General features: G+C 39.8%; 1 protein-coding gene across 1 annotated transcript in view; it reads left to right on the top strand.

The window, feature by feature from the left end:
• LOC110062176 (uncharacterized) overlaps positions 1-21,069 on the top strand; it is a 37,652-nt gene that overhangs the window by 1,101 nt on the left and 15,482 nt on the right. The window contains exons 2-18 of the mRNA XM_089286079.1: positions 273-423; positions 1,170-1,469; positions 2,332-2,625; positions 3,241-3,587; positions 4,018-4,156; positions 5,097-5,468; positions 6,650-6,888; positions 7,144-7,297; positions 8,192-8,572; positions 10,859-11,167; positions 11,949-12,344; positions 12,929-13,230; positions 14,556-14,709; positions 15,403-15,702; positions 16,886-17,185; positions 18,746-19,045; positions 20,525-20,824. Of these exons, the coding sequence (XP_089142205.1) occupies positions 273-423; positions 1,170-1,469; positions 2,332-2,625; positions 3,241-3,587; positions 4,018-4,156; positions 5,097-5,468; positions 6,650-6,888; positions 7,144-7,297; positions 8,192-8,572; positions 10,859-11,167; positions 11,949-12,344; positions 12,929-13,230; positions 14,556-14,709; positions 15,403-15,702; positions 16,886-17,185; positions 18,746-19,045; positions 20,525-20,824 (4,738 nt within the window). The remainder of the gene's footprint in view (positions 1-272; positions 424-1,169; positions 1,470-2,331; positions 2,626-3,240; positions 3,588-4,017; positions 4,157-5,096; positions 5,469-6,649; positions 6,889-7,143; positions 7,298-8,191; positions 8,573-10,858; positions 11,168-11,948; positions 12,345-12,928; positions 13,231-14,555; positions 14,710-15,402; positions 15,703-16,885; positions 17,186-18,745; positions 19,046-20,524; positions 20,825-21,069) is intronic.

The raw sequence follows: 21,069 nt of genomic DNA, 5'->3' as shown, positions 1-21,069 counted from the left end.
AGGATACGTTTTGGGACTTATTTTTCATGTCTTTTAAAAGTGCTATTCTCGAATGATGTGTTATGCCAGTGCTAAATTTTATTCTAAGTTTAATATTGATTTGAATATCCTTGTTTTCCGATTGTCAGTTGAATCGGCCAACACAACTTATGTAATGACGAACAACATCCTATTTAACTAAGTTAGCCTACAGCTTCTCTTTTCCGTACTATACAAAGCAAAATTTCAACTTGGAAGCGCTGTATATAAATTCTGGTCATTTAATTTGACAGGTTTTTGCGGGTAACACATATGACGACCCTCTCTCCAGTAAGGTAAATTACCTCACAGATGGCAACATAATGGCGTCGTTAATTCGCGTGTGGTTGATGCCTTCGAATGAGAGCTGTATACTTCTCAAAGTTTACGGAGAGCAAACTGGATGTAAGTTGTATAAAACTTCTATTGAGCACAGGAAAAGACTAAATAACTGAATGAGTAACGATTTCTTGAAAGCTTTTCCAGGCATCAAAGTCTACAGTCATTATCAATCCCAGCTTTTGTCCAACTACCGTAAATCCTCCAATTAGCGCCCGGGGCGCTTATTTCAAATTTAGAAGAAGACGAGGGGTGGGGGGGGGGGGGTGGGGGGTATTCGAGGGGGGCGCTTAATCGAGGTGGCGCTTATTTAATTTTTCCAAATCGTGGTCAGATCTCTCCGGGTTTTTTTGTAAAATATGTATGGGTCAGGCCCTCAGAAGTCTCAGAAGGATTCTGGCTCTCTTGAAGAACTGCGTAACACAATCCTTTTTAGCCGGTTTAGGCCTGCTGCACAAGGTTGGTTGAGCTTGAAGCAATTAATCAGCAGATCTTCACTACCATTCGTGGCGAAGGTCAATTCGCAGCGCTTGAATGAGTCGATAATCACTTGCTTGTGATTGAATACGACCAAAACTACACATCCTTTGTTCTCTCAGTGCTCTCCCATAAAACAGGGGGAAGGGAGGCGCCTATTCGAGGGGAGGCGCTTATTTTAAATTTAGCCGATTGGCGGGGTGCTTACTTGAAAGGGGCGCTTATTTGAGGGGTAGCGCTAATTCGAGTATTTACGGCATGCGTATTTTTTGGAGTCTCCACTTTTAGGATCTAATTAAGTTATCATTTTCGTCTTTTTCCTTCCACTGGCGCAGCGCAAACAATCCGGGTTTTCAGTCCGAATACCACTTCACTACTGATACGCTGGGGACACTTGAAGCCATATTTTCTCTCTGATGCAGTCGATGGTTACCAGATAAGCGTAACAAGCCTCAGCGGTGAAACAACAAAAAGTAACGTCTGCATCCTGGCAAATGAGATAGAAGTTACTGGATTAGAAAAATATGCGGAGTATTGCATGATCGTGAGGGCATTAACTGGAGAAGGTTACGGGAGTGAAAGTGATGAAGTCTGTGCATTTACCGCGGAAGATGGTATGAACGTAGCTCGTCCATGAGGCTAATACGGGGTCATTAAAAAAAAAAAAAAAAAAATAGGGACCTAAAGGGTACATGTGTGGGATACGTAGAGGCAGAAAGCAATGCAATCTTTGTAACTAATTTGCATTAACGGACATGAGCCGATGACAATAGTGTGGGATAGCATAGGTATCCCACACACACACAAAAAACTGAATCATTCGATAATGCAATTCAAGAGTTTTCATTGGCTTAGTCATCATGGGTTATGAGCCATTATACTACGCTCTACAAATATGGTAAGCGTTTGCGTGATTTTTTGGGGGTGTTTTCATTTTATTTTAGTTTTCTGTAATTTGGGTGCGTTTTTGATGCAACAATTATTTCACTCTCGCCATATGAGATGATTATAGCCAACTCATATCCAGCGCGCGCTGGTGAAATAATTGTTAATTAACGGCACTTAGAATGTACTGGTGATGATATACCATACCTTACCAAAATTTAAACTGTCTTCAAAAGTGCTCAAGGCTAGTTTTTAAAAATGGTTGATCATACGCATTTCCTTTGAATGTTTTAGAACCTTTGAGGGGTTTTGTTGATCATTATCGGAAAACTAAATTAATTCAAAGTACAACTGAACCTCTGCCCAATTACGCCAAAGCGGATAACGTCAAAATGACCAATCACAACTGAAAGCTAAAACTGGCAAGTGCATTCTTAGCAGAAAATAAAAGAGAAATTGAGCACTGCGGTGAACGAAGAAGTTAATCATAAGAATGTTGAGCGATTGAGCATTCATCAATCGATCAATTGATTAATTGATTGAATTAAATAGCCTATTGCTATATTCTCACCATTCACTGTGTCAACGCATTTTCCATGCCATTTCTTTTAGCGCCTTCTGCGTCACCAGCTAACATATTAGCCACTTCAACAACATTCGATACGATATTTATCACATGGAACGAGGTTCCAATGCAGGAACGAAATGGTATAGTCCGGAAATACAGAGTATACGTAACAAATTCAGACCAGATCTTAGAACACACGTCAACTGTGGATGCTCACGTGACGTCATTGATAGTATCAAACCTTGTGCATAACACCCACTACTGTGCACAGGTAATGGCGTATACCGTGGCAGATGGACCTTTGAGCGCATGCGTGGATGTCATAACATTGGAAAAAGGTAAGACTTAATGGTCCACTTTTCCTCTCAAAATGCCGGAGAAGACGTGTGCTAAATTTTTGAGGTACTAGTTCGAGAATTTTTACTAGAGTTTTTTTTTGCTGTACTAGCGGTTCGCGACAACACCGCTCGCACGTCACTCTCACAGTCACAGTCACACTCTTACTTATTCTGCGTTCTTCCCGACGGATTTTCGAGGAAAAGAGAGACTGCTGGCAGTCTCTTCTGATTGGATGAAAAAGTGGCGCGAGTTTTTTATTTAGCCAATCACGTGGCGTAGTTAGTGCAAAACCAATCACTTTTCGACATTCAATTAAAATCGCACTAAAACAATGGGAATTCTTAGTACTTGCACTTATCTGGCAGGGGGTAGTAGGCACTTTTTCCGCGGGGTTAAATTTTAATTCATTTTCTTTGGCGCAGTCTAGGAACGAGAGACGATTGAGCAAGCTAGCGCTATATCAAATAGCCTTCGAGTAGTAATTAAAGCGAGCCAAAGCCATTCTTAGTTATTTTCAATACTGACTAGTTGCTAGTTCAATACTGACTAGTTCATATTGCTAGTTCAATACTGACTAGTTACATTAACCTTATTTTTGTGTCGATGCCACAAAGTTCCAACATGTCAAGACGCTCTGGGCATGGAAAGCGGAGCAATCTCGGATGCTCAAATTACAGCTTCCTCACAACAAAATTTTCAGTATATTCATGCTGCCAATCACAGTAGACTCCACTTTCAACAAAATGGAATTAAAGCTGGAGGTTGGTCGGCAGCCACAAACAATAACCGTCAGTGGTTACAGGTTGATCTGGGTAGTCATGACTACAAAGTGACGCGTATAGCGACACAGGGAAGGCATTCTACCAATTACCAACAGTGGGTAACGAAGTACAAGCTTCAGTACAGTAATGATGCAATGACCTTCTGGTACTACAGGGAACAAGGAATGACCACGGACAAGGTGAAAATTGCACAGCGGTTAAACGTACAACACATGTGCTGTTTCGTAACCTTCGCTTAATACTGCCGGCCATAGCTCAATAGCCAAATGTTAACTTAAATCTCTTGAAGAAAGATAATTTATAGGCCATTTAGTCACACGATCGGTGTCCCAAACCAATTCTGTGGGAGTTGAACTCTTTTCCTATGTAAACACTTTCTTTTGTTCCAATAAATTTGCAAAGTTGCTGGTCACGTGTGTGAAAACGCTCTATAACTTCTTCCGGTTATAAGCTATTAAAGACCCCAATGAATTGTCACGTGAATAGTCTTTTTGGTATTTTATCATGATGTAGCGTCGTGATGTTCTCCAGATGAGGTTTCTCAAGTTTATGGGTGATAATGTTCGGCAGTTAGACCCTAACTTGCCATTCTCTATCTTACTGGACTAGGAATTTGCTGGAAACGAAAACCAAAGCACGGTTGTGTCACATGACTTAAACCCACAAATCAAAGCACGCTACATTCGTTTTGTACCAGTGGCTTGGCACGACTGGATATCAATGAGGGTGGAACTCTATGGTTGTGCAGGTACTGTATAAGATTTATTTCAGTAGTGTATTTTCAGTAATGTATTTTCAGTAATTTATTTTCAGTAATTTATTTTCAGTAATGTATTTTCAGTAATACATTTTCAATAATTTATTTTCAGTAATGTCTTTTCAGTAATTTATTTTCGGTAATGTATTTTCAGTAATTTATTTTGCTCTCTGCATCTACTTCACATGGTGGTAACCAGCTCGAAAGCCAATGGTTACTCTGGTTACCACGCACATATTTTTTAATTTTTTTTTTCATAGCCATATGCAACATTTATTTCTTTTCCGATTTTTGTTTTGTAACACTGGCGTCAATTTTAAAATTCTGTAAATAGTGCACAATAAAAAATATGATTGATTGACTGACATTTACAGTATTATACTGCTTAATATGAACTCCAGTTAGTTTTGACAACGGACGCTTTGTTGTGACTCCAACGACATACTTTCAATTCATGCAAAGCAGAAGCCCTGTGCAAAGTTAAACTTCTCTAACCTCGCTTTCGGACACTATAATGATGTGCTAATTGGGCCCTCTTGGTTACTGCATTTTTGAGCATCTTGCGGACTGTTTAAATGATTATGCTGTCGCATTTGAACTTGACGAACTTTAAATGGGAGAAATTTAAATATTTGAATGAGTGTAAGTCATCGGCGTGAGCTAAAACGTCTTTTTTTTTTGTAGTATTATTTTTCATTCAAAGGCCGTTCCCAAAATTACTGAGGATGCTTTTTATATTATTCTATCCTTTATTCTTCCTCCTCTTCCAATTCACCTTCGAATGATTCTGCGAAAAGCCTTGGTCTGCTTGAAGGAATAATTTCAAGGCTCCACCCTTCCCTCTCTCCCTTGAGCACGGTACACGAGAAAGTCCTCTTGACGTATCTACTTCCTCAATCAACTGCTGTTTGCTCTTGATCATGAATTACAGAATGCTCAACAGACTGGATTCAATATGAAAGCCACTGCTACAAAGCATTTCAAGTAGAAGTTAACTGGGACGACGCTAGACAAGAATGCCTGGATTTAAACTCAGACCTCGTGTCAATAACGAGCATTGCAGAGAATAGCTTCATAAATACAGCTTTCCTTCTTGATAATAAGGAAAGGGCTTGGATTGGACTCAATGATAAGGAAAAGGAAGACGAATTTCATTGGAGCGATGGGACACCGTATAATTTCTCAATTTTTAGTAAAACTGACATTGTTAATGGGAGAGGGGCAAACTGCGTATTTATTAAGAATGGAGAATGGTTTGAACATTCATGCTCTGGCAAGAGACAGTACATCTGTAAAAAACGAGGTGAGAAAGTTTTCTCCAACCATGCTATACTGCAAATCCTCTCCTGGGGGGAGGGGATACTCACAGAAAAATTGGGTTAGGGTGTACGACCCGCTTCCCAAAACCCTTACCCTATTTATGACCAAAATCTGCTATTTTCCCTACCATATTATTTATGACCTGGCCAAAATTTCGCTACCCTATGTAAGACCTGATCCTTAAATCACTACCCTGTGTCAGACCTGCCCTATAATAAGTTCCCTAGTTCAGACCGATGTTAAAGGCATTGTGAAGGGCTTTTGTTGATGGTCTCATTGATAATGATGAAAAAGTAGTTTCGTCTAAAAATCATTCCCAATTCAAGACTAGTGTGCACGTGCAAAAATCATATCCTATTTGGGATTAGAATGGCCAAAATTGATACCCTATCTATGACCAAAACGGATCAAATACCGTACCCTTTGGGGCTGCACATACTTATATAGCCCACGTAAGGGAGTAACCCCCCCCCCCCCGATCCTGTCACACTTTGTGAGGATTTTTCACACTTCAGGTCAAAATAATACTACCACCTATACCTATTCCTTCTAGACCTACTGTTCTCCATCCCTGCCTAGTACCACTTGAAAAAGTGTTGCCAATTAAGATTAGGGATGAATAAACTTGAATCAAAATATTATCTATATTTAATTACGTTAAAAAGTCAAACTGCTTAAATAGTCGGATGCAGAGTCGCTGAGTGTTTTTATGGTGCTAATTTTGTAATTCGGAGTTTCCAAGGTCAGTTCTTCACCCTGTCACAAACTAGATTTGTTCTCTTGCCCTGGTTGAAAAGGTTACCCTAAATATTTCAAGTTCGTCGTTTGTAATCCGTGTTAATCCTCTCCATTCTTAACCTTAATTATTCCTTTATGGTTTATTATTATCTCTTTGGTGTTTTTCTATCTTAGTAAACAATTATTTTCAGTTTTCCTTTAATTTAAAGGTAATTTTGTGCAGAGCCAAAATAACTCAAAATACCGTGACTGAGCTCCTTTACTTTCTAAAAGAAAGATACCATCGAGAATCTAAGCCATTTAAAGATTCGCTCGATATATCAAGATATATAGACATATCAATCCTGTGTGGTTTTTCTGCGCCAGTTAATTCATAAAATTAAATACTGATTTTATTATGAACCTTCTTGGTGCGTCTAAACACAGGTTTCAGCCCCCCGCCATGCGAAGACGAACCGATTGGCAAAGTTCGCTTAAATGACGGCAACGTCTGGTGCGGGAACTTGAGTTTGCCTTCATATCTGCAAGTAGATCTGAACTCAACTTATGTCATCTGTGCTGTGGCAACTCAAGGAAATTCCAGCTCATTTGTCGAAGAATACAAAGTGGAATTGTCAAATAATGGGTCACGGTGGGAGTTTTATCAGGGTTTAACAGGTATCAAGGTAGGTTCCATAACTATATAGGAATGGCAAAAAAGCCAATAAGCTTGAAACGTAATAGCAGGGTACTATAGATTTAGCCAAGTGGAGCTCCTGATTACAATAAATTAACCTGGCTTGAGCCTGCGGATCCAATCGAAAACCAGTACTCGTTCAGCGGATAACTTCTAAAAAACACGAGATCTCATGTAGTCTAAACCTGAGCCGGCGATATGGTCACGTAACTGTCGTTTCAGCACTTTTTTTTTTATTTTTTAGAATTTTACTGGAAATAACGACACCTACAATGTCCGAAAGAACATCTTTGCTGAACGAGTTTACGCAAGATATGTCCGTATTTGGCCAACAAAGTGGTCACAGGCGCCGTGCATGCGCATTGAGTTGTACGGCCACGTTCCCTTTGTCGAGATTGGTAAGTCGATTGTTTTGCGGTCCAAATAATAGAAATAATCGTTCGATCCTGATTTATTGACCGGTTAATAAGAGCAGTATAAAAGTTCAAAAGAAAATAACAATGAAAACTAATCACATAGAAAAATGTCAAAGTATCATCTTGTGAAAAATCACAATCGTTTCGGGTATAACACTTCCTCAGTGAAACCTTTAAATGTTCGGTTCGCGCGTCTGTTCATTTGAAAGTAGCCTACAGAAGCGAAGCGCGCGGAAACTAGACGCACGCGCGCCGTAAGTCCGTAACTATATAATGGAAAACATTATTTAGGCCCTCTGGTTGCACAGTGGCGAGCCTACAAATGATTTCCATTTCTAATTGCTTCCGTGTGAAACTAACGCCAGTGCTCTTCCTCAGACCTCTCACAGCGATGTCTGAGAGACTGTGGTCGGGAGAGTTAGTGCTTGATTGATGGCGAATTTTGCTGACCGGATCAGTGATTTTTACCGTAGTCTATCGAACTTCTTTCTCATCTTGATCGGTTTTATGATTTTCCCGTCACACTTACGTAGATGATAGAAAACACCGATGACTTTTTCACTCTACTGTTGAAACGATGAATAGGTAATTTGAATACACATCGTACAACAGGCCATCTCCGAGTTACCTTGTGGTTCTGTTTCAAAACCAGTCCTTGTTAAAGCCATTCAGAAAAGGAGTTTGATTTACATGAAATTGAACCTCTTGGCGGAACAAATTTTCATATGAACGGTTTGCACGAAGACTCGTTTTTACACAGAGGCTAAAGGCAACTTGGAAATGGCCCATTTAGAGAGTATATGTGCTTCAGCTTCAGCTTCATTCACATTTCCGGTTTACAGCGCTGAGTAGAACTCCTACTTCTATTCTTGATAGGAAGTGAAAATATAATTTTTGAGGATTCTTGTTACGTATTTACGGAATCACGCAAAACATGGACGGAGAACCGAAAAACATGCGCAGACAAAGGAGGTGACCTAGTTACCATGGAAACAGAAAAAGAATGGCAGTTCATCAATAAAGAGATTCAAAAACGTACGACACCCACTAAATGGTACATAGGATTGGAAAATATGGGACAGGAATGGAAGTGGGTGAATGGGAGGCCGCTGACGATCAGTAAATGGCAAGATGAGGAGCCATCTGGTCATGGTAACGTGGGAGAAATAGTAAAGGGATATAGGCCGAACACACAAGGCCTTTTCAATGATCTGCCAGGGTCAAATGGAAGGGCTTCCATCTGTGAAATACTTAAAGGTAATGCGATAATAGATAGATAGGATGAACGGTAAGACAGTTTGTTATACCTCCCAACTCAAACACCTTTTCCGATTGGAGGAGGACGTGTCACGTATCATGGGTCAAAACTCACTAACTCCCTAGGGAAACAATAACTTGAACTTTCGACTCGTACGTGATCAGGTCGTGCTCCTTGAAACCACGGCAAATTTGTGAGCCAGCCGGCGTCAAGCAAACGATTTCTTCGAAGTTTTTTTTCTGTTTTTGAGTTGGGAGGTACTCAATGTTCCTCTCAGCATTGAGGGTCTCGGGGAAACAAAACTCACCGTTTCCCTTGGAGCCAGCCATTAAGTGCTTATTGTTCCCCTATAGGACTTGATTTCAAGTTATTTTAAGGAATGGTACCCAGTTCTTCTGCAGCTAAAGTTACCACGCGCGTTACGTGGAAGTTTTCGTGGAGGACGTCAATCCGTGTAAAACCGCTTGCGCTGTTCACGCAAACAAACTGTGCGTCACAGGAGGGAGCTTAAGAAAGCACGACGGCGACGGCGAGGACAACGTCGATTAAAAAATGAATTTATATTTTACCTAAGAATCTCGCGATACCCTAAAGTCTTTTACTTTGTGTATCACTGTCACAACTACCACGAAACTGAATCTAGAACACATCGACAAATTCGAAATAAAAATTTAAAAAATTTAGCCGTCGTGGCTTACGTTCCCCTGACAACGCAGAATTTGGTCATTTCACGTTGTTGTTTTGCAGAAGACGGCTAAGAAATGTACCAAGAATTATAACGTTCGCGTACAGCCATTGTCTTCCTCATTAAACCTTTTATTTAGCCGCGACGTTGCCGTTGCCGTCGTGGTTTCTTAAACTCCCTAGAATTGGCTTTTTCTCGACTCTGTTGGGATTTCCATATCCTGAGTAGTCTAAAAATAACTTGAGAGGGACTACCTTAGGTCTCTAACTCTTCATCTGCTCTTAGACAAGAGCAGACAGACAGCATCAGGTAGGGAGTGCTTGCATGTGAAATGGTAAGAGGGTGCCAAAAGACCTTCTGTCAAACTTACTGAAAATTAAATTCAGAGGATGAAACGTCGCTGAAAACAGCGTTTATTTGGAAACCAGATCTAAAAGCCTCGTTCTCATGGCCCTGAGAGACCATGGGAACGAGGTTGAAGTCTAATCGACCAATTTCGATATATTAAAATTCAGCCTAGCACAATAGACCTCAGCACGTGGTTCTGGGGAATAAACCCCACAAACTCTGTAGTTATTCCCCACAGCCTCTTACTGAAATTTATTGTTTTAGGTTGAATTTCAATATATCAAAATTGGTCTATTGGCAAAGATTTTAGTGGCTTTAAACAATGAATCATTTTCGCCAAAAGCGACATTTGTACCAAGTGATAAAAAAATCGGTTAGGAATTGCGAGCCATCTTATTCAGTCTTGAATTAAATTTACCTCTGAACCCTTTCCACTGTTTTTTTTTTTCTTTCATTTTTGACCTTTCTCAGTGTTGCCTTGATATGAACTAAATTTTGAAACCATAAAAGATTCCATTTTGTTCATTGGAGAAATATACCCAGAGGGGGTACTCCTATATGTAAATGACGGGGGTGCTCGTCGCACCTTTTAGGGTTAAAAAGCGTTTTTGGTACTTCTTTGGGTGTTTAGCCTCAAATGGTCCACAGTTGGAGTTTTCGCGCAACTTTGTAAGGTATTGGGCCGAAAAACGGTGGCTGGAGGTTTCGCATCCAAGCGAGTTCGCACTTACATCGAATCAACTAGCGATCAAGTGCTTAAAATGTATCATTCTCTTACCGAGCAAAAAAGACAACACTGTTTATTTGTCGATCTTTAACCCATTGAAGGTGAAGGCGAACTCAAAACATAGAGTTCATAATGAGTTTAGGGGTGCGAACTCGATTGGATGGGAAACAGGTAACATTCCGAAAAACATTTGACAGGAGGCAATGTGGTATTTTAGAAATGGTTCCTCTTAGGGATAAAATAAAAAGACACACCCACAAAACAACATCTGGGTACCTCTTAGGAGTTCTTTTCAAATTTTCCCACGAGCACCACCGTCCTTTTTATATAGAGGTCTCCCGCGCGGAAATATATATTGAAGAATGTACAAGAAGTCATTCTTCAACCCAACTTAGGTGAAACTGAATTCTTGGTAAAGAATTCTAGCTAGAGACGGGATGAACCAAAGCATTGCACTGTTGTTGAAATTCTCTTTCGTAGAGTGCTGATTTCTTTTAATGTGGCAAATTTTAATTATTACTTCAGCATCGCCACCTTTGGTTACAGACATCAAACTTTACAGCATTGAGATGCACTCCTTCGTCATCTCTTGGGACATCCTGCATGCTTGTCAATCAACTAAACAAGTAACTGGATACAAAATAGTTTACCAACGCCGTACACAACAAGGAGTACTTGACGGCAATAATGTCACAATGACGGTTGAAAGAAATACCACAAATTACACAGTAGCTGGTTTGGAGAGAAATCAAACCTACTGTGTGAGAATTCTTGCTTACAACAAAAATGGCCACGGTCGCCTCAGCGACTGTACGGAAGTAAAGACGGCTACAGGTAACGCAATATCTTCCTGATAGGTCTGTATGTGGCGTTTTATTGACCGCGGTCATTATCTGTATTAACCAATCAATTTGATTAACGCAGTCCCTTCCAGGTAACTGACGTGACGGTGCAAGTTTGAAGCATCTTTTTCATTGTTATGTAGCTTATCGTTAGCAACATTGCTCCCCAGCACATACATAATGTTTATCTCTAAACTTAGTAATAATTATTATCATTTTAGAAATTGGAAAACCACCGCGGTGGGTGGAGCTTACTGACTACAACTGAACAACAACTAGCTTTGTTTGCATGACTATAAATACATACAGTGTTGCAAAAGAATTCATTAATTACAACTAAAACAGTAATGATTATCGTGAACATATAATAAGGTTATGATATGGCAATCAAGTTACATGGGTTTGATTTGAAAGAAGAAGATACATACATTTTCTATCTGTCTATAAAATTCATCTCTTAGAATAGAGTATTTAATGCAATACATAAGAAAGTGAGATTGATCTTCAATTTGATCAGATTCACAAATGGAGCAGAGTCCGTTAAACCTTGGAATTTGGGAATTTTGTCCTATCTACCAGTTTCAATACTTAGCTTGTGACTAAATATTATCATTGTTGTTGTTGTATTTTTTTTTTTGTTTTTTTTTTTTTGATGTTTTCACAGTTCTTTTGGAATGCCTATAGACATTCCTGAATTTTTTTGACCGACTTTGTTCGTGTATAGCTATACTAAAAGATTCGAGTATTGTTTGTGTTTTATGTTTGTTTTCAAGACTGTCTACCAGGTTATATTCTATTCCAAACAAACTGCTACCTGCTTGTTGACGAGAGACCTCAAAACTGGTACAACGCAGAAATTGATTGCCTCAATCGCCACTCCGATCTACTTTATATACTGAATACCAGAGAAGAGGAGTTTATAGACTCACAAATAATGAATAGATCAGCAATCAGGGAAGTGTTCATTGGACTCATAGAAGACGAGAATGACATAAACAGATTTGTGAACTGGGGTAGCGGGAATACCCTTGAGTATACTAATTGGTACGACAGCCCGGCAGAGTGGGTCTCAAGTGGAACTGATTGTGTGGCGAAGAATACAAGTGTGCAAGGTCAATGGAAGATTGTAAACTGTTTACAATCTTTGCCTTACATCTGCAAGAAAAAAGGTAAGACTACTCCCCTCTGGATGCGATATTAGTCCATTCCATGGTTATTCCCGGTCTAAATTCGCAGGTACTCATTTATACACCTGGGTGGAGAGAGGCACCGTGAGAGTAAAGTGTCTTACCCAAGAACACAGCACGTTGACCCTGGCCAGGACTTGAACGCGAACCGTTAGATGCGGAGTCGAGCGTACTAACCATTTGGTTATAGCGCCTCCGAAAAAGGTGTGGCACCCGCCGACAGGGTTTGGATGTGGTTTGACCGATAGCATAGAATTGGTCAAAAATTTACCTGTCAGCAGAGAAATGACGCGTACAATTAATTTTAAGCGTTAATACTATCAATTGCTGATTAACGACTTGTTCATCCTTGACCATCCTCGCTCCGTTTTCGTTCGTTGTTACCTCTTTAGTGTTTTTCTAGCGAAATAAGTTGTTACACCGAGGTTTCCTGCATTTTGACGGTACGTAAGTTGATATGTCGCAAATATCATTCAAAATATCGAGACGTATCGAAATCTATTTACCTATTACTTTGTTGAGGAGTTTTAATAATAATTACTTTTTTATATTTTTGCTATTGTTAGGGTTTTATTTTAGCGACAGATACTGCTGGGAAAACGCCATAGGACTGGAAACTGGTGAAGTTCCCGACATTAACATAACCGCGTCGTCATACATCGACTCCAATCCCCCATCGGCTGCTCGGCTGGGCTTGCACGTAGGCTGGTGCCCAAAGAACGTTGCCAGTGCTTTCTTGCAAATTGACTTGGGTGTTCCTTACCGCTTGCCTGCTGTAGCGATCCAGGGTCGTTCAAATGGAAGCTTCGTAAAACGTTACGCCATCATGTTATCACTGGATGGAGGAAATTGGACAGAATTTGAGATGGTAGAATGTAGTTAAAGTACAACTTATCTTGTCAGTAAATTTAAAACAACAATGCACATAACCTTATGATTGCACATGCATCAGCTTCATTGTGCTGTTACTAATCATCAAAGGTATATCGCAACACTGCATAATTACTATTTAGGCTCATCAAGTTTATAATTAAACGAGATGATCATGACCTTAATTATTGTCGATTTTACCGGTCACTTTCTCTTTCTTCACATCAGTTTTGGTTTCCATTGACAATGAGTATACAGTGTTTCGATACAGTGTTTCACCAAATTTCAAAACACCTGAAAGTTCGTCAACAATACTCCGTTACGACGTTACGCTTTGTACTTTCAATTCTCTTCTCGGTGTTTGGAAAAGTGATAAGACACGGTCTCTCGTATTACATATACTAACCTCGACATAACGAAGGGCCAAGGGATTGACGAAATATGTTAGTTACAACGAGGTTTCGTTATATTGGGGTTCCTTTCAATATATTTTAGTAACGTAAACCCGTCTGTTCTTGCATGCTTCCCACGACTAATTTTTTGGCCAAGAAAGGAAGCCTCGAAGATCTCAAACTCAAAGGGAGCTTGTTGTATTTTTCAACATATCACCAGATGTAGTGAGATAGTATCACAAGGTTCCATAATTCTTTAGGGTACGACCTTTTATTAAGCGCGAATATCGAAAAACCGCGAAACAACGTTCAAAACATTTGATCACAACACCCCGGAGGAAAATAGCACTACAAATTTTGCGATAGTTAAAGAAATCTCGAGCGCTCATTGGCTAATTGTCATTGTCAATAGGCGGACAGACACGTGAATTTGTAATTTATGCCATGCAGCAACGAACGAAAGCGGAGAATTTGACAATTTTCATTGTCAATAGACGGACAGACAAATGAATTTGTAATTTATGCGATGCGGCAACGAGCGAGAGCGGACAATTCGACAATTTGTTATCTTAAAAAACAAATTGACGTCAGTATTTCATGCGTCTGTCCAGTTATTAACAATGAATTTCTTGATAACATTGTCAAAGTAGTTGACGATGTTATGGGGAAATTCATGATCAAAAACAGGACAGACGCATGAAAAACTGACGTCGAATGGTTAAATAGCGCTCAGTTGCTAATTCAGCACAAACGAGTCACGAAAACTTCACAGGTAATAAATAGAAATTACTTCAACGAAAATGATCACAGGTAATGAAAAAAATAGATACAAAAATAGCTTAATTAAGACATATAGTTGCTCAAAAGACAATTTATCCAACATGTTAATTATATATCATTAACGTGAATTTTCTTGTCTATCGTTTTCCAGAAATTGAACACTGCTGGAAACTACTATAAAGCAAGAAAGAATTATCTAAACAGCAATGTGGTGGCACAGTTCGTTCGGTTTTATCCTGAAGCATGGCATCTATTACCTTGTATGAGAGTCGAGATCTACAGCAAACCAGCACGACCATTTCCACGTACGTAATGTTGTCAATTCTTAAATCTACAGGACTGTGTACTTAATTTAGTATCTACAGTTTTTCCTTTTATTTTAGCTTGGTTTTAGCGTCGGATAGCAGCTCTCGTAAGGTCTCACATGAAATGCTTGATACCCTTTGAGGGGACAATAGAACAAACGACCGAAACAAATATGGCCCTTTCCCCAAAATAATAACAGCTTCTAAGAAGCAAAAGAATTGCAAGCTTACCACTTCTGTTATTTTGTTTTTTTGTTTTTGTTTTTGTTTTTTTTCTTTCGAGTTCAGCTCTCTGGCTAAGATTAGTTAAGTCAGCCATCGCCTACCAATTCAAATTCTTAAGCATCTTATGTTTAGCTTAAAACTTGTTTCTTCTGGCTTGTTTTTTTTGAAACGTTCAAGTAGCTTACCTGTTCTTAATTGAGGCTGTTACCCATAAAGCATGTGTTTTTTAATTACTTTTTTACTCTGTGAAAAAAGTCAGTTGAGAATTTCGTTATTATCACTTAATAAGATGTTGTTTCTTTTGCACCACGCGAACTAGAGACTGATTTAATTTCTTTGAATCCTAAATCCGGGAATAACGCTGACCTAGCGATGGGAATGGAAGATAAGAGTGCGGAGGGAAAAAGACTGAGACGTCACCTCTTTCATAACCCCCGACATATTTATTTTTTATTATTTTCATTGCAGCTCCAACAAAATCACCTCAAATTCAAGGAGCATTTGGCATTGACGCAAGCACCATACAGTTAAATCTCATTCCCCCGCGGCCATACTATGCCGCGTATGAAATTACCGGGTACAACATTCGTTGCTGGAAGAGTGAAACAAATAGTTCATACCAAATAAAGACGTTTCCTGCAGAAACTGCCACAGTAAATTTGACGGGCTTGGATGTTTACACAGAGTACTGTTTGTCCGCGGCGGCAGTCAACAGTTACGGGACTGGGTACTACGGTTCTTGTACGACTGCGATGACTAATGAAAGCGGTAATAGCATGAACGATAAATTTGATGATATGCATGCCATTATTGAAGAATTATCAGAATGAAAGTAAGAGGACCTTTTAAAACAACATTAATTGAGCTTTAGATTACTATATGCCGATAATGTAACCACCCCATTCTAACTTAAGGTGGCTCCCTATAGTTTTACGATCGCACGAGCGCTGAGGAAGTAATATGCGCGCGCTCAAAGGAAAACGTCAGTGGTTTTCGATATTTTATTACGTCAACATGAGCACAAAAAGCAAAACTGACAGTGAATTTTCTCGCGTTTCCTTCGGTGAAATTCCGTAAAATTTGGCAGATTGGTAGCAAATATTTTACTTTAGTCGGAGTTCGTTTTTCAGGGAAATCTAAAAGACCAGGTTTTTGCAGCGGTAAAAGACATAAATTTGAAAATATCGAAAAAACTGCCTTTACAAACCCTACTTTTTTTCGTGTTTAAAATTCGCATTCCGCTGGAAGCGATGTGATGTAAAAATTTTGGAAGATTTCACCGAAGGAAATTCATGAAAATCACAAATAAAGCGATAAAAACAGTAAAAAAAAACATTTGTTTGGGCATTTATAATTTAAGACTAAATCCCAAAATTTTAATAGAGATGATAGCGAAACACTAATTGATCATTGCTTATTACATGTAATAAGTTTGAGAAGACTAGGCGTGAAAGCGAATGCAAAAACATCATTCAAAACATAACACTTGCGCGCGCAACGCCATAAATGATTACCCTATGGAGCCACCTTAATTTATGGTCTGGTGCCTGGAGGAGCTCAGTTATTCACATTTTACATAATGTAATTTTTCCCTGATGTGATTCTTGTTTCGGCTGAGTAACATTCAAACTTTGAGTATGTGAGCCATTTCAATCCACTCTAGTTTGGTTTTTCAACTATCAGTCATGCGAATTACTACGAGGCTCCTGGCGCTGCTGTGCACGTTGGCTACTCTCTACAATAATGCTCTCAAATTGAAACCATTGAAAGCTACCAGGAGCCCTATATTGAGAAAGCGCTGCCCTTTCAGTCGACTTTTCAGAGATTCATCACTATTGCATGTAAGGCTAAGCCTGTTGTGGTTTCTTAACAAGGTGGGGTTTTGGAAAATGATATCGTCCAATCTTCACTTGATAATAAATTTCCCTGTTTCATTTTATATTCTCCCCAGTCCCCGGCCAGCCACCGGCAAATATTACAGCGCAAGCTGCAAACTCCACCTCGATCACAGTAAGTTGGCGTCCCGTCCCTCCAGGTCATGAGAATGGAGTAATCATTGGTTACAGAGTACTGTATGTCGACGAAAGCGAAACTCAACCAAGGCTCAATTCGTCCGTACAAGCCAACGTCTTTGTTTTCGAAGTGACGGGATTGATGCCTTTTACAAATTATTGCATTCAAGTTTTGGCATTCACCAGACTGGGCGATGGAAATACGAGTGACTGCGTGATCATTTCGACTGCTGAAGGTGGTAAGTGCAATACATAACTAACGGAAAATCGTTTTTTTTTTTTTTTTTGAGCTATGAAGATATTTACCTTTGTTTAATTTTAGTGCTTCAGCGGGTGAGGTGAACCATAGGTAATTGAGAGAAATGGTTAAGAAGCCCGGTAAACATCAAAGAAGCAAACAAACAGCCCAACAAAAACATACAACAAAGAACTTTGCTAGGTTTCATAACCATTTCCCTCTATATGACTATTGGTGAACTAAACACCGCCTTTACAAATAGTTTTGTTTCATTGCACCATGGTTAACAGAGGGGAATGGTTGTAAAGCCTAACGAACTTCAAAGGAACGAACAAAGATGACAAGGTAGTAATAGATGTCCAACAAAAGCAATTAAATGTAGACAAGATGATAGGTGCAAGTGCAGCCATAACACTACTGGAAAAACAGACCTGAAAAATTTTTCAGGCTTTGAACGGGATTCGAACCCACGACCTTTGCGTTACCGGTGTAATGCTCTCCCAACTGAGCTATCAAAGCCACATGAGAGCGGTCGTGTGTGGGTTGGCTACCGGTGCAATGCTCTCCCAACTGAGCTATCAAAGCCGCATGAGAGCGGTCGTGTGTAGGCTGGTGACATCGCAAAGGTCGTGGGTTCGAATCCCGTTCAAAGCCTGAAAATTTTTTCAGGTCTGTTTTTCCAGTAGTGTTATGGCTGCACTCGCAGCTATCATCATGTCTAAAGATGACAAGATTTATGTCAGAAACTGCACGACCGAGTAGAGTCGACATTTCAATGTTTTGCACCCATACACTATGCATGAGTTACGTAACCAAAACGTTTCTATAACAAACAACTATTTTGTTTGGTGCACAGTCAAGGCCAAAACGTGCAACTTCTCTAACTAACCATTGCCCTCTATTAACAAAGCTTTCCGGATCAAAAATGAAACACCTTTGATTTCAAACAAATTCGCAGAAAGTTGCCCTTAAAACTTATGTGCTTTTGACTGCACGAATCATTGTTTTAGAATTGCGGCAAGTCGACTTTCAGTCGTAACGTGGAATTTTTTTTTTAATAAACTTTATTGTAAACTTTTTCTTATAAACTGAATATGAGTCTTGAGGCCCCATTAGGGCGAGGGAGGACTGAGTATTTCACATTCCGTTAATTTTGGCCTAAATATCCCGTAATCGCTTAATTTAGCGTAATTTCAATTGCGAAAATAGTAATTAACGATTTTCCTGCTCTACATCCCGTTTTATCTGATCCTAACGCCCTATCAATTTTCCCCCAAATATCCCGTACCCTAAAAAACGCCTAATAAGACCTCAGTCTTCCCTGCAAGAAACTTGAGCGACGAAGTTGCCAAAAACGAAAACAGAGTTTTGAGAAAGTTGATATCTTTTGCGTGCTGTTAAGGTGCTGGTATAGGTACCATCGATGCTTAGCAAAGCGCTACCCTACATCAAAAGGTCATACTGTGATGTGAATCAAAGGTGATCAAAGCCGTTCAACTGATTAAAGTTGGCCAATAAGCTTTCTACTGGTGGCGCTGATATTTTAATTATCTCTCACCAGTTCCCAGTTCGTCTCCCGTGAACATTACAGTACACACAACAAACTCGACGTCACTTTCAGTAAGCTGGAACCCAGTTCCCCTTGGTTTCGAGAATGGTGTGATCACTGGTTACAAAGTCTTTTATGTGGACCAGGCCAACTCTGTTGCGAAGCTCCATAAAAACGTTCCGCCTTCGACGTTATCAGTCAAACTTAGTGGTCTGTTGGTTCACACTAATTACTGTATCCAGGTGTTAGCGGTTACACGGAGAGGTGATGGACCGCTGAGCGATTGTATCTTGGCCAAAACTGCTGAAGGAGGTATGCAATAGGCCATTTCCGAGTTACCTTGCGCCTCTTTTTCAAAACGAGTCCTCGTGTAAAACGTTTCATATGAAAGTGAGTTTGACTTGCTTGAAAATGAACCTGTGGGGGGAACACATTTTCATACGAATGATTTCGCACAAAATGACTCGTTTTGACACAGAGGCAAAAGGCAACACGGAATTTCTCGTGCGAAAGAGTAAAGGACAACTTAAGCCTACTCTGGAACCCATAGTCACTATGACTTTTGACAGCGTGAGGCAATTTTGGGGCGATTACGACGCTTAATTAAATTGGCAGTGAAAACATGGCGACGTTGGACGATTTTACGCAACTTCAAGCCACTAAAAACAAAGCTGTAGAGATTTTAAACTATACTTTGACAAAAGTTATGACGAAACTCATTGTCAATAACAGGACAGATGCGTGAAAAACTGTCGTCAATTTGTTTTTTACAATAAATGATCGCATGTAAAGATTTTAAGGAAAGCGACCACTTTTTTAAGTTTAAAAAACATGTTTCGACAGAACTTCTGTCATCTTCAGTTGAATGAATGATTACAAAGCAAGTTGAATAATAAATAGGCAAAAATGCTAATTAAGACAAATAGTAACAACAGAACGTGAAAAGGTGTAAATTAAAAGGATAGTTTTAGATTTACATGGTGTAATTGCTGATTGAGGCAAGGTAGTTCTTTTTGAATATGGATAGCCTCCTTTATCTTGAGTTGAAAGCTGGTAGTGGCGTGATCTAAAATATGAAAGCAGTCAATTGAACACAATGAGCGACAACGTTCAGAATTCTGAAGATGTTTGAAGATGTGAGAGGCCCTATCAACGGCTAAGTGCTCACGTACGCGTGTGGAAAAATGTCGGGAGGTTTCGCCGACATAACAGGCATTACAGCCCGCACATGTAAACTTATAAACTACACGTGAACGAAGCCCGCCGGGGATAGGGTCTTTCACACCAAAAAGGTTACCTATCTTAAAGGAAGAAAAAACTAATTTGATGTCTAAATCATTACAATAGCGTTTGATTAAGTGCCGAATCTTCTTTTGAGTGATGACAGAAAAATGGCCTATGTACGGCAGCTTAAAGTAAAACGTGGGCGAGGTGGTAAGGGGGTAGCCCCGGGGACAATGATTGCTATGGGCCCCAGTGGTGAACCATTTCAATCCACTCTAGTTTGGTTTTTCAACCATCAGTCATGCGAATTACTACGAGGCTGCTGGCGCTGCTGTGCACGTTGGCTGCTCTCTACAATAATGCTCTCAAATTGAAACCATTGAAAGCTACCAGGAGCCCTATATTGAGAAAGCGCTGCCCTTTCAGTCGACTTTTCAGAGATTCATCACTATTGCATGTAAGGCTAAGCCTGTTGTGGTTTCTTAACAAGGTGGGGTTTTGGAAAATGATATCGTCCAATCTTCACTTGATAATAAATTTCCCTGTTTCATTTTATATTCTCCCCAGTCCCCGGCCAGCCACCGGCAAATATTACAGCGCAAGCTGCAAACTCCACCTCGATCACAGTAAGTTGGCGTCCCGTCCCTCCAGGTCATGAGAATGGAGTAATCATTGGTTACAGAGTACTGTATGTCGACGAAAGCGAAACTCAACCAAGGCTCAATTCGTCCGTACAAGCCAACGTCTTTGTTTTCGAAGTGACGGGATTGATGCCTTTTACAAATTATTGCATTCAAGTTTTGGCATTCACCAGACTGGGCGATGGAAATACGAGTGACTGCGTGATCATTTCGACTGCTGAAGGTGGTAAGTGCAATACATAACTAACGGAAAATCGTTTTTTTTTTTTTTTGAGCTATGAAGATATTTACCTTTGTTTAATTTTAGTGCTTCAGCGGGTGAGGTGAACCATAGGTAATTGAGAGAAATGGTTAAGAAGCCCGGTAAACATCAAAGAAGCAAACAAACAGGCCAACAAAAACATACAACAAAGAACTTTGCTAGGTTTCATAACCATTTCCCTCTATATGACTATTGGTGAACTAAACACC

Source organism: Orbicella faveolata, unplaced genomic scaffold, assembly GCF_042242905.1.
Source record: "Orbicella faveolata isolate gen_17 unplaced genomic scaffold, um_ofav_v1 contig_14, whole genome shotgun sequence".
In the NCBI taxonomy this organism is placed as follows: domain Eukaryota; kingdom Metazoa; phylum Cnidaria; class Anthozoa; order Scleractinia; family Merulinidae; genus Orbicella; species Orbicella faveolata.
Note: the sequence above shows the minus strand (reverse complement) of the source record. Positions and strands in the feature narration are given on the sequence as shown.